Source organism: Sarcophilus harrisii, chromosome 4 (genome assembly GCF_902635505.1).
Source record: "Sarcophilus harrisii chromosome 4, mSarHar1.11, whole genome shotgun sequence".
Lineage (NCBI taxonomy): Eukaryota > Metazoa > Chordata > Mammalia > Dasyuromorphia > Dasyuridae > Sarcophilus > Sarcophilus harrisii.
The window spans coordinates 282,002,367-282,016,394 of NC_045429.1; the positions used below are offsets into that span (position 1 = coordinate 282,002,367).

The 14,028-nt window shown below is 33.3% G+C and overlaps 1 protein-coding gene across 6 annotated transcripts in view; it reads left to right on the forward strand.

The window, feature by feature from the left end:
- Positions 1-14,028, forward strand: part of ILRUN (inflammation and lipid regulator with UBA-like and NBR1-like domains) — a 142,473-nt gene that overhangs the window by 60,992 nt on the left and 67,453 nt on the right. For all 6 annotated transcript variants that reach the window (XM_031965032.1, XM_031965035.1, XM_031965034.1 and 3 more), the window contains exons 2-3: positions 1,073-1,227; positions 7,992-8,189. In XM_031965032.1, the coding sequence (XP_031820892.1) occupies positions 1,073-1,227; positions 7,992-8,189 (353 nt within the window). The remainder of the gene's footprint in view (positions 1-1,072; positions 1,228-7,991; positions 8,190-14,028) is intronic.

Sequence of the window (14,028 nt, forward strand, 5' to 3'; positions counted from 1 at the left end):
GTGAAGATTTCAGTTTTAGTGGCTTGAGGAAAAGTTTGGTATAGATACTATGGGAAACAACTTAGTCAATAGTTATTCTCACTGTTTTTCTTTCCTATTCCGTTCCACTGACTCCAAAATCTATACTTCAAGATCTGGTGTAGTAAATAAGATCTGTTTTGAACCTTAGCCCTTGCTTTGCTTTATATAAATTGTTTAGCATATCAGTGACATAATACTAGTCAAAATTGGTTAATGTTGGAGACATTCATTTCATAAAGTTTGACTGTGCTGGCCATTTTAGGGAACATAAAATTCTGCAGCTGCAAGCTTTTGCAGCATCAGTGAACATTCTGGTATGAAATAAATTGTTGTTAATGGCATGTCTGCTACTGGCAGTGTGCTGTGTTTACAAACACTTTAAAGGAGCCCATATGCCTTACCTGCTAATGTAACATTGTTGCTTGCTGAAAGGACTTCATTCCACTAGTCCTAGTAGAAGGAGAAATAAGCAATTAATGTAATTGCCAACATTTCTTTGATTTAAAAAAAAATTAGTAATGAAAAAATCTTAAATCTGAGCATTTTTCTTTCAACAGTCTATATAATTAATTCAGAAGTCTATATTAATGGTGTTAATGAAATTATGAATCCTGTAGTGTGTACTTAGTAATAACATGATGGGGCTTTCAAGGAATTGTTTAAATTTTAATTTATTATTTTCATATTTCAAAGTAATCAATACAAACAATCTCTGGTTCATATTCTCTATTTCTTTGTCTCTCTGTCTTCTAACCCTCCCCCTCCCATATCTGTGTATCTCTCTCTCTCTCTCTCTCTCTCTCATTTCTTTTAGTATTTGGTAATCTTTTGTTAATGGAAGTGCTTTTTCTTTTGTTACTTGGTAACAGTGAGGAGAGCTGAAGATTTTTGTAGGAATATGAGCATTTGTCATAAAAACTGGAAAAAGAAGTCTTTTCCATTGAGTTTGATAGTAAACTACTGCAGTTTACTAAAGGATAGATTTAATTCTTTTAAGGAAGGCTTTCCTCCACTGGGACTGAAGTGTGTTGCATTCTCTCTTGATTTGCAGGAACCTGCAAGCAGCTATTGGAGCCTACTATGATTTTGAGAGTCCAAACATCAGCGTGCCCTCTATGTCCTTTGTTGAGGATGTTACCATAGGAGAAGGGGAATCGATACCTCCTGACACCCAATTTACAAAAACCTGGCGGATACAAAACTCCGGTAAATGTGTGGCCGGGAGCTTCCCTTGCCCACAACTTTTAGTTTCTCCTTAAACTAAAATTTAATACAAGAGGTAAATGTTTTAATTTCAGCTATATGATTGTGTAACTTTGTTTTTCTTCTTAAACATGGTTCAATATTTTCTTGTACTGCCATGTTGAACGAAGATCACTACCATTGAAAATCAATGTCCCTGACTAGGAAAAGTAATTGAAATCTTTTCTCCTATTCTCTTTTCTTCCACTGAATCACTTTTGACTTGGCAGCATATAAATATATTTGAACTTCCATGTAGGAACTGGAGAAGAGAAGTTGTGTATATGTTAGTGACTTCACCTTCTCCTCTTTCCCATTTTAGTTCTGCTCTAAATAGTCTTCATCTTCAGGGTGTTACTACTGTGTAGTTAAAGTTTGTCTCTGAACAAAATTGGGTAAAGGTCAGTTCCTTTAAAATTGCTTGTCATTTGGTGTACCACAAGGATAATTCTGCAAACTGTTCCCTGGGGCCTGAGTACTTGTCTATGATATTACAGCAGTGTAACTATACTATGGAATTGGGGCCAAAAATTCTTGTAAAGAAGGAAAGCTCTGATTGGGAAACGAAATTTCATTGTGTTGAATGGACTGTATATAGAAACATCTTAATTTTAGGAAATGTTTTACTGTACTCCATTTCTTAACAGTGAATCCAAATAAACAGTTCCTTATAAATACTAGAAATCTCTCTTTACTGGCCCTTTTGTGTGTGTGTGTGTGTGTGTGTGTGTGTGTAATGTGAATTGGGGTTTTACTACTTCTAGTCTTAGTGCCTGTTCTATTAGCCTAATGAAGGAACTTTGAATGAGTGAAATCCTAGTAAGTGGCTATTAAGTTAAAAAGTCTGTTAATAAGGACTCTCTCAAAAGTGAGGGTGAAGCTCCTTTAAGAGGGCAAAATTTACTTGTAACCTGTGAAGAAGGCAGTAATTCAGTTCTAGAATGATGATCTGATTCTGGACTCAGAATAAAACTTAGAAAGACTTGCTTTAAATTTTTGCTTATATTTTCCACTAAGGAAAAAGCTGAAGACTATTGTAAAGTGAACTCAACCTGTCTTGATGTATTTCTCACATATTTTAGAAAATAGTCACAGTTGAATTGAAGGATCAGTACAGTTAATGAATAAGAAACTTGAATTAACTCTGCTTTATAATGGGTATTTGTTTTTAAGAATGATACATTAACTTTAATGCACATAGTGGCTTGTGTGGGGGGAAGGAAAGATTAGATTTCTGTAATTTTCTTGAGATTCTTATTCAAAGCTTGCTTTTGTGTTTTGTTTTGGCCTTCCCATTCCGATTTTTTTTTTGGGGGGGGGGGGGAGATGGGCAATTAAGATTAATTTTACTTTGAGGAAACACTTTCTACCAGTCTGACCTATAACTATTTCACAGTAATTTGGGAATCCCTGGGACTATGGGGAGCTGTGATTAACTCTGGACCTACAGTAGGTGTCAGATGAAAACTTTAACCCAGATATTAACTTAGAGACTAGCCCCATTACCTGCTAAATATGCTATCTCTCTAATTTCTTCTATGTCTATGTTGATTTCTATACTTGTTTTGAATCTATTAATATTAGAAAGGCACTGCGTAGAGAGCTGGGTTCAAGCTTCAGCTGATTATGACCTTGAGAAAGTCATTTAATTTCTCAGTCTCCAAAACAACTTTCTTTAGACTAGGTGTTGTTGCATTAAAGAGGTTTGCTTACTTTTTAGGGGATTTTTCTTTATGTGAAGACTCCATGAGCCGTTGAAATCATCAGGCTAGTCCTTATCTTTGATATCACAATGATTCTACATTTTGGGCCCTGTTCATGAGTAATCTTTTAGCGCTGATGATTTATTATGTTAATTAATAAAAAAAAACTAATTCAGTTGTCTTTGACCCTATGAGAGCAGTTTTTTTACAAGCCATTTACTTTTCTTTTGCCAAAAGTCAAACTCCACTTTTTTCCCCCCCAAATTAATCAAAGCCTTATTTATTTTAACCAATAGCTTATGCCTAAAATCTTGGAGTTCCTATGAGTTATTCATAGTTTAGCACCTAGGATAGTGAAACATAATTGATTCTTTATAAAATCTTGTTGATTGATTTTTAAAATTGGCCATTTAGAGTTCCTTTTAAGAATGTTTAGTATTGTGTTGCAGGAAAAAGAATAAGCTTATATAAGTCCAGGTAAAGTCATGATTTGGCAGTTAGCTGGCTGTCTTTAGAGGTATTGGGAAAATAGTGTCAGCAATGGCTCAGATTTTAAATTTTAAAATGTCAACTGAATGAGGAATCTGAACTCCTGGATTTTAAGGTTTGTGTTGTATACCAAATTTTCTTTAATAATGAGTGTTGACTTTTTTTCTAAGTGAGAGTTGCTAGTGATTAAAAATTTCCTTGGCAGTTGGATAGAAAGTACTAAAAGTTATTTTTATTTTTTTAACTAGAAATTTGTCCATTTTTAAAATAGCTTTGTAGAGTAACCTCTAGATTGTTCCTGTTTTGAAGAAACCGATTTAAAATAACACGCATAGTTTAAAAGAGCTGTTTTTTCACACAAAATTTTAAACTGCAACATGGCTGGAGTCCTTTGATATGTTATTTTAATGTTTTGGATTGGGGATAATAATATGCTGCTTTGGATAGTTTAGTCTTTCTGCCTTTTTTTTTTTTTTTTTTTGCTATACTTATTAATAATGCCTTTTATTCTCTTTCTAGCACCTAGGTTTTTTTTTTTAAGTCATATACTATAGTTTGCTTGCATCCACTTATGTGTTTCTCTTATTTGGGTTTTTTCTAATTTTAATTCTTAAGAGCTTTTTGTTGTTCATTGATTCATGGGCAAAAAGTGTCTGTGGAAGAAGGTTAAGAGAGAAAAACTTATGCAATCAAGAACAATTTGGGGATCTCTGTATGATATTTTGAATTCTGTCTAGCTCACTTTCTTCCTCTTACTTGGTTCTGAGCCTAATTTATTACTCAGTCCTGAGCCTAATTTATTACTCATATGCAATACTGGTTTAAGATAGATAGATGGATAGATGGATGGATGAACTCAGTAGGTATGCCATAATCTGGGCATTATGTCTTGGACATGCTTTATGTCATGTGCCCCTACCCTGCCCAATGATTGGACCAATCCAAAGACACAAGTAGATGGCACAGTAGAGAGTACCAGGCTTGAAGTCAGGAAGATCTTATTTCAAATCTGGCCTTGAGACATTTACTAACTGTGTGATCCTGGGCAAATCACTTCATTGCTATTTGTCTCAGTTTCCTCAACCGAAAAATAGGAATGATAGTCTTGAAAGGTTGTTGTGAGAATCAGAAAAGATATTTTTTGTGAAAGCACTTAGCACATAATGTGCTCAGTACATAATGGTGCTATAAAAATACTTTTTCCTTTTCCCTTCCCCTCCACCCTCAATATAGTACTGCAGATTTCACTGAAGAGGCTTATAGTGTTGGGAATTAATTCAGTTTATACACTTTCATCTACAAATATATTCAGAGACTCTTGTCTCTCTAGGAAATTTCCCTTTTGTTTAGACTTTATTAGGTGGTGGAAGAATCTTCCATGACATTGATGAATAAACTAGCAAACATGTCTTCTTTTCACGGTTAACATGTTGTTTTGATGTTCATATTTAGTAGATTGTTCGAGACAAGTTGTATCTTTTATGGAATTTAGTATATTTTCCCTGTATATCTGAGAAATGTCTTGTCTACAGAAAGGTTTTGAGGTCAAATGCTTACCAAATCAAATGCTTAAAAAAAAAGTCAGTGGGATATTTTATATTTTGTATGCCGTTCATTCATGTAAATGTAATATGCAAAAGCCTGACCTCCTCTCTTCTTTTGGTTTTGTGAAGCATAGTGTGTGCACGCCCTTTCATAAAAATTGTGTGTGTGTATGAAAGAAGGAAATAATGCTAAGAAAACAAGTATGAGTCAATAGATGCTAAATTTTTTGATTACTTAAATTTTTAAAATTAATGCTTTTTATTTTTTATATCATTCTCATTTCGTTTGTCTCTATACTGGGTCATTGGTAACTTTCCTTATCATAAAATAAAACAGTTAAGGAAAAACAATCATTATAGTAAGGATTATATACTTGCAGAGTGGTGTGTGGGGGAGAGGAAGAAGGAGAGGGAGAGGGAGGGAGGGAGGAGGGGAGGAAGGGAGAGAGAGAGAGAGAGTGTGAGAGTGTGTGTGTGTGTGTGTGTGTGTGTGTGTGTGTGTGTATGTGTGTGTGTATGTATAAAAGAATGATTTGTGATCTTTCTCATTCTTTTGGAATCTTCCATCTATACTGAGAATTTCCTTCAAAAATTGTTGCCTTTAGCACAGGTATTTGTTAAAGACTATCACTTATTCTTAGTTTTATCTTAAATTCTGTTATAATTAATTCACATACATCAGATACTAAGTTAGAACTGTGCTACATTTGGACTCTCCCACCATTGTTACCATTGAGAATACATCATTGTAAAAATGTAATTTTCCATCTTCATATGTTCTTGGGATAAACCAGTTTTAACTGGAATTATACCAAGATGTCTGTACAATTTTTTTTTCTCAACTGCTTTTTAAACTATTTTTGAAGTGATACTGCTTATTATCTTGTTATTTTCCTTGGTATAATATCTTACACATAAGCTTGTACCCCCAAACGGATGATACCCTTGTCCATAGAAGTTGTTTGCTAGCTAGGATAAGTTTCTAGGTTCTTTGAGTTTTTTTGTGAACCAGGTTACTATTAAGGTTGAATTAAAAATTACCCCAAACAGAATGCCCATTTTGTGATCCTCCATATTCTTATACTTTCCAGCCTTGTGTATCTAAGGTCTGACAAATAGCTGCTTTTCTATGAAATTATTTTATATCAAGTACTTTTCTCCTCCTGAATAATATATACTTGCTAGGTCATAAATGTCCTTTATGATATAATAGAAATAAAAATAGTACTTGTATGTCTTCTTTAATATATTTGCTGTTGTATTGCCATTGATTATTTTGCCTTTTGTTCAGAGAACGTTGGCTAGTACTCTTCCCCTTCCCTCCCTCCCCCCCTTTAAGGAGACACGTCAAAATACCAAAAAAAACCCAAATCAAAACAAAAAAATAACAGTTCTGAAAGAGGCTTTCTTCTTATTTACATCCTCCACTGTCACTTATGCTTTGGGGTAGAAGGGAGAGGAAGGCTATTGTGGAACTTCATTCCTTGTCCTCAAACTCAAGTATTTATTTTTCAGTGCTAAGTAACTCTCTTAGTACCTTCAGTGTAATTCATTGAAAAAAAAATTAGTTTGAGAAATTTAAGTGTCTAAACAAGAGAGAGATGAGAATCATTTCCATATTTGATATTTTAGTAATTTCTTTGTTCTAGATGATTCATATGTATTCCCATAAAAGTTTCTCCTCTTGTTTTGTTTGTTTTTTTAAGTTAGTTTTCTCTTATCAAGTATATTTTTCTTTTGAACCTTCTATTTAAATTAGACCCCCCCTTTTCTAGGCAACTTTGATCAGTAAATAGGAAAGTACCTTTGTCTTGGGATCTCCAATTAAAGTAGAATTATTTCTTAGTCTTGTGGTTCTAGGAATTGACTATCAACTCTCTGGAGGTTTTTCCAGCTTTCTAGCCTCTTTACCTCCAAATTATTTAATCTTTTCTGGCTGTCTTCATTGTAAATTTTTTTCTCATAGCTCATTGTTTTTTTAAATTGTATAGGATGCCTATATCCAAAGCTTTTGTAATCTGCTAGGTAATTTCTAGTCCTTGGAATTGAAGAAAAAACTATAACATACATAAGAGAATGGGAGAGGATTACTGGTCACAGAGAGGCTTTCTGTCAGACACATTGAAGCTCTGAATTTCATTTATTTATTTTTACCAAATTGATGCTCTGTAAATAAGTTAAAATGTGTTCTCAAAACAGGATTTCTGTGTTTTCAGAGGATCTTTGCCAAAGCTTTTTTTATACGTTTGAGAGTTGTTGGCCAAAACCTTTTGTATCTCTCAGTAGAGAACATCTACACTGGTTGTCAATCCAGTATTGCTGGACTTTTTTTTTTTTCTTTACTAAATATGTCAACTCCAAAAAGGTTGAATTGCCACTCGACTCTCATATCACATTTCTGCCTTGGATCTCTCTACTTAATGGACACAGGAATGAAATAAAAGCAATAAAAAATTTTTTTAGAATTTGGAAATATGTATATGATTCCAACTGTTCCAGCCCTTAGCAAATATTAATAAGTTGAAGAATCAATGAACAAAAATGAACAAAATGACCGTTTCATCTTAGGGGCAGCTTAAAAAGTTAAAGACTAAATAGTAAGAGAAGCCATCAAAGATTTATCGATGTAGATGGATGACATTTTTTACCCTTTGTACCTGCAGTTTCTTAGTATAGTCAGTATAGTATAGTATGATATGTCCTGCATTTGTTATTCTTGAGCACTTGTTTTATTCTGCTTATATATCTTTTTGAAGATGTGAACTCCTCTTTCATTGATTTGAAGTTATTTGCTATCATGCTTATTCTTTCTGGCTAGTTGTGAAAATGATACAATTCAAGGAAATAAATAACTTGTGTGTGTGAAAGGGAAACTATAGAAAGTTTGAGCCATTATTTCAGGTTGCAGACATGTTACAAGGCACACTAAATGTGGAATCATTAATGTCTTAACTTTTTTTTTTTTTTTTTTTTTTTTTTTTTTTTAATTCAGGAGCAGAGGCCTGGCCACCAGGGGTTTGTCTTAAGTATGTTGGGGGAGACCAGTTTGGACATGTGAACATGGTGATGGTGAGATCGTTAGAACCCCAAGAAATTGCAGATGTCAGCGTTCAAATGTGCAGTCCCAGCATAGCAGGAATGTATCAGGGACAATGGCGTATGTGCACTGCTACAGGACTCTACTATGGAGGTGAGTCTGTTATCTTGTAATTCTAGATGAGTACACTCATTGCTCACAGAATCTATTTGTGCAGCATCTTTTAAACAATTCCCAAATATAAAGCTAAAATAACTACTCTTTTACCTTGGTAATTTGACTTAAAATTAACTTAGTAAAAAAAAAGAAGTATGCTAATGTGCTTCACTGAATATTGCTTATTATTAGTATGATGCTTACTATATGATGTGTTAAGTACTATATAGAAAACAAAGTCTCCATATTAACCATCCATAGGAGGTTAATAGAGATCTGCCATAGTAAACAGATAAATAAGATATGTGTACTTTTATGTAAACATCTACCACATGGCATTCTAAGAATATTTCTTTCTCTTCATTTTTTTTCCTTGCTTTTTGGTGCTTTTAAATAAGAGGAAACAGGTATATAATATTTATATTAATTCCAAATATCACCAAAGATAGATATATATATATATATATATATATATATATATATATATATATATATATATATATATATATATATATATAATCTTGGTATCATGGGACTCTTAGGGATGGAAGGAACTCACTTAATCCATCCTTTCCTCTAGGCCAGGCCCATTCTTGAACATCTTCAGAGAGATGAAAATATCTCTTGTTTTACTCACATTATGTTTTTATTAAATAGAACTGTCATTTTTGGAAGTAGAGGGAGAAACCTTAGCTAATGTTTAAGTCTTAAAAACCTTAAACAGAGAGAGGCATGTGAAGTAAAATATTTGCCTAAGATCTTAGAGATCCAGATTTGATCCCAGGTTCTTGTACCTTTCCATTGGACCACAATAATTTCTTGGATTAAGTCTCAGAGGGTCTAATTTTGTTGTTATTGTTGTTCAATGCTATCTTATTTCTTAATCATAAAGTAACTTATTTTTCATTTTTGGGACACTGACAGAAGAATTTCTTGTCTTTTTTTTCCTTTTGTGTGGTCAAATTAGATGTTATATTTTTAGAGTCCATATGCCTGGAATCAGGAAGATCTAAATTCAAATCTGGTTTCAGACACTTATTAGTTGTGTGATCTTAGGCAAGACACTTGCTTGCCTGAGTTTTCTCAGCTGTAAAATGGGGTTAAAAACAGTACCTATTTTGTACATATGACCTTAGGCAAGGCACCTGTTTGCCCTAGTTACCTCAACTATAAAATGGGATTAAAAAATGTACCTGTCTTGCACAAGGTAAGGATCACATGAGATAGTCATAAAGTGTTTAGCACAGTGCTTGACACACTGTAAGTGATATATAAATAATAGCTCTTATTATTATAGTTGTCACTCAACATTCACAGGAGTTAGGGATATAGGACTCCTGTAAATGTGAAAAACTTAAGAGTAACTTCAGACCACTCCAAATCCTTATTCTTAATAATTCGGATCAGATTTATTTAATGCACAAAACTAATAAAACATCAAACTGCAACCATAAAAAAACTTGGCTATTTCTACAAGAGATTAATCTCACACTGTGCATTGTCTTCTAAACTGCTAGTGTATAGCAACAACTGCTTCATGGATTTCCTTCACAAAGTGTAAGATTCATCATTCAAAGATGATGAAAAAATCATGTGACTGAGTCTGCAGAGATAAAGAGGAAGCATTCTCAAAAGACATTGCTTAGCGTATTTAGTCATTGAAGCTTTTAGCAAAATTTAATTGTTTATAATCAATTTATCAATGTACATAATAGTAAAAGATAGTAGATTAATAGCATGCAGCATTTATTCATTTATGACCTAAGTAAATTTTTTTTTAGTTTTCTTTACATTTGTGTGTTGTCTGTGATTTTCCACAGTACACTTGCAAATCCATAAAAGTTCCCATTTAATTTTTGATGATCAATCTGCAAATAGCAAAAAACCACATCTGAAATCCGCAAATGTCAAGGGGTAGTTATATAAGCAATTAAGCACTGTTTCTTATATGAAACCTTTTCTGATTCCATGAATATCATCTTACTTGCCAGCTTGGAAATTATATTTACTTTGTATATGACAGTGTGACACAATAAAAAGGGAATTGTTCTTAGAACCAGGAACTCAATTCCTACCTCTGAGATCTACTGACTGTTGCCCTATACAAGTCACTTAACCTTCTCAGTGTTCCAGTCCAGCAGGATCAAATTCAAACTGAAAGAGATCCCTGTGGGCCACATACTATAGTGCTCTACTATGTGCTCAACAATTTGTTGATTTTTTCTCAATTACGTTTTGATCTGGCTCCTCCATGAGCATTTCAGGGCCGCAGGCAACCTTGACTCCAGTCTAGTCCTGCCTTGCATTGACAGAGGAAGCTCTTCACTAGGTCTCCTCTACACCAATTAAATCACGGGTCCAAGCCCTATCCATATGCCTACCTTGTATCTCTTCTTATTTGTACATATTGTTTCACCCAGTTGAATGTGTGCTCCTTCAGGACAAACAAATTTGACTTTTGTCTGTGTTCACATTGAATATAGTGACTGGCACACACAGTACCTTAATAAATGTGCCTTGTTCATTGATAATTTTTATCCTGGGTGGGGGAGTGACATGTGTTATTTATAAAATGAAATGAGGAGATTGATTGAATGACCTAGAACATTCCAGCTCTAAATCTATGATTCTATAATTAGGCTGGGTATGATTTGGATTACAAATGACATTTGACCTGTTAGAATATGTGAGAAGAGAGAGAGAGATTTTTTTTGTTGTTGTTGTTTTTGGGCAAAGATATTAAAATGTTTTGTAATTTCCTTTTTTAGTTCATTTTTATAGATGAGGAATACTGTTAAGTGATTTGCCCAAGTTCACACTAGTAAGTATCTGAGGCTGGATTTGAATTTAGGTCTTCCGGACTCCAGGCTATAATCATTTTGCTACTTAGCTACCATTGAGACCCTAGACTGGGATAAGTGGTGTGTGAATAGATGTAGGTAGATATGAGAAATGTTTTGGAGATAAAATTGACAAGATGTGGCTACAGATTGGCTATAGATGGATTGAATGAGAGTAAAGAATCAGTGATTCCATTATCATAGAAATGACCCAAAGTTTGTCCCTGAAGTCAAGGCCCATCATTTTTCCTTTATCAAATACTAAATGTTTAGTTTTTATTTTTAGACTTTGAGATTTCTGATTAAACAGCACATTCCTCATTCTCTTTCCATATCCACAGCCTTTTTTCTGAAGCTTTTTTTATGTAAAGCTTTTTATTTTCAAACCACATATAGTTTTCAACATTCACCCGTGCAAAAACTTGTGTTCCAATTTTTTTCTCCCTGTCTTCTCCCTACCTCCCCCAAATGGCAAGTAATCTAATTAAAATGTTAAGCATTTGCAGTTCTATACATATTTCCACAATTATCATGATGAATAAAAAAAAATCAGATTAAAAAAAAGAAAACAAAATGCAAGCAAGCAGCAATACCACAAAAAATGAAAATACTATGTTGTGATCCAAACTCAGTCTCTTTTCTAGGTGCAGAAGGCTCTCTTCATCTCAAGACCATTGGAACTGAAGGCCCATTATTTTTTAACACTAGTAGTTTGATGTTGTCAAGTCTAACTTGGTGGTTACTCAAAAGGCAATATGGAGATGCTTGGCAGGCACAGATAAGCTGTTGTTCAGTTATTTCAGTCATGTTGAACTTTTCATAACCCATTTGGGAATTGGTGTTCTAGGTGATAATCAGAATTTTATGTTCAGAAAAGTAGATAACGCCATTCATGTAGCAGTCGGTGCCTTCATAATGGCAAAAGAGCTAGAAAAAGTCCCCTAGTGTATTTAATGGGTCTCTGAGGAAGATTTTTGGGAGCATATATGTAAAGCCTCATAGAAAGAGAAAATATAAATGTTGTTGCAGGGAATTCTCTCTTCATGAAATAAAAGGCCCATTGAAATATCTCAGTACATGCCATGAAAAGTTTGCTTTGTAATTGATGTACATTACTTCACTTGATCTCAAAACAGCTTTGTGAGGACGATACTACATGGAGCTTCATTCTATTTTAAAAAGACATACCTCTTTATGCTTACATATTTTCTTTTGTTAGCCTACACTAATCTTTTTTTTTTTAATTTATAATTCCCTCATTGCTTTAAAGAATTAAAAAGAAATTATATCTTCATTACAACATTCTGATTCTCTTTTTATGGGCTTTAAAATCAGTTATATAATTTTAAGCCTTTCTCACTATTAATATGTATATTGACTTTCATTTAAGACTGATAATGCTATTAAATATTTGCTATTAATAAGATGTACTGATATTGATGAAAGTTTAAACCACAGAAACAACTTTGTAAGCAACAATTTTTGTATGTTAGATTTCATTAAAATAAATTCATTATTCATTTGTCTTTTAAGCCCCTCTCGTTTAACCTTCATGTTGGTTTTGAACATGAATGTAAGCTACCTTGTCAATTTAAGCCAGTTCATGTATTTTTTATTTTATATTTAATGTTCCCTACATATACACTCCATCTCTCAGCAAGGTAAGATAAGCCTTTTAACCAAAATTTTAAGAAGAAACAGGGGAAAAAAATATTTTTATCACAACCAACCAACACATTGACCTTCCCCACTTCTACAGTAAAGGTGAAGGGAAAAATCTTTGCTCAGTTTTCTGTGATCAAACTTGGCTAAACTTATACAGTATTCAGTTTTATTTCCTTGTGATTTAACTTTATGTAGTTGTAGTCTTGTGTATACGCTTTTCACTTTGCTTTTTTATCTCTGCATCCATTCATGTCTTCCCATGTTTCTCTTTCTCATTCAAATTTTGTTACACAGTAATATTTTATTTATTCACTTACCAGAGTTTGTTCAGCCATTCTCTAATTGATGGGTACCTATTTTGTTTCTAGTTCTTTGCTACCACAAAGAATATTATCTGAATGTTTTAATATGTATTAGTTTTTTGTTTCTGACTTTGAATTTTGTTGAATATATGCCTTGGAAGTGGGAGTACTTTTGTTTTTAACTTAAACATTAAAAAAAAGCTAATAAGTTTTTATTTTTCAAAATAAACAATTTCATCATATTTAAGATGTATTAGACTACCTGCCAGCTAGGGGAAGGGGTTGGAGGAAGGAAAAGAAAATTTGAAACAAAAGGTTTTGCGAGGGGGTCAATGTTGGAAAAAATTACCCATGCATATGCTTCATAAACAATATATATATATATATATATATATATATATATATATATATATGCATATATATGTATATATGCAAAGATAATTTTCTAGCATTCTCCCTTGCAAAACCTTGTGTTCCAAATTTTTCTCCCTCCCTTCCCTTTTTTTCACTTCCCCTAGACAACAAGTAACCTAGTATAAATTAAAATAGACAGCAAATAATCAAATATGGGCTAAACATGTGCAGTTCTTCTAAATGTATTTCCACATTTATCATACTATATAAGAAAAATCAGATCAAAAGGGGAAAAAAGAGAAAAAAAGCAAGCAAAAAACAGCAGCAAAAAAGGTAAAAATACTGTGTTGTGCTCCACATTGTCTGCATAATCCTCTTTCCCAATGAAGATGGTTCTCTCCATCACAAATTTATTGGAATTGCCCTGAATCACCTCATTGTTGAATAAAGCCAAGTCCGTCATAGTTGATCATCATGTAATCTTCTTGTTGCTATGTACAATGATCTCCTGGTTTTCCTCACTTCACTTAGCATCAGTTTGATGTAAGCCTCTCTGAAATAACAAATAAATTTCTTATAGAACAATAATAATCCTTTACATTCATATACCATAACTTATTCAGCTATTCCCTAACTGATGGGTATACACTCAGTGTCCATTTTCTTGCCACCTAC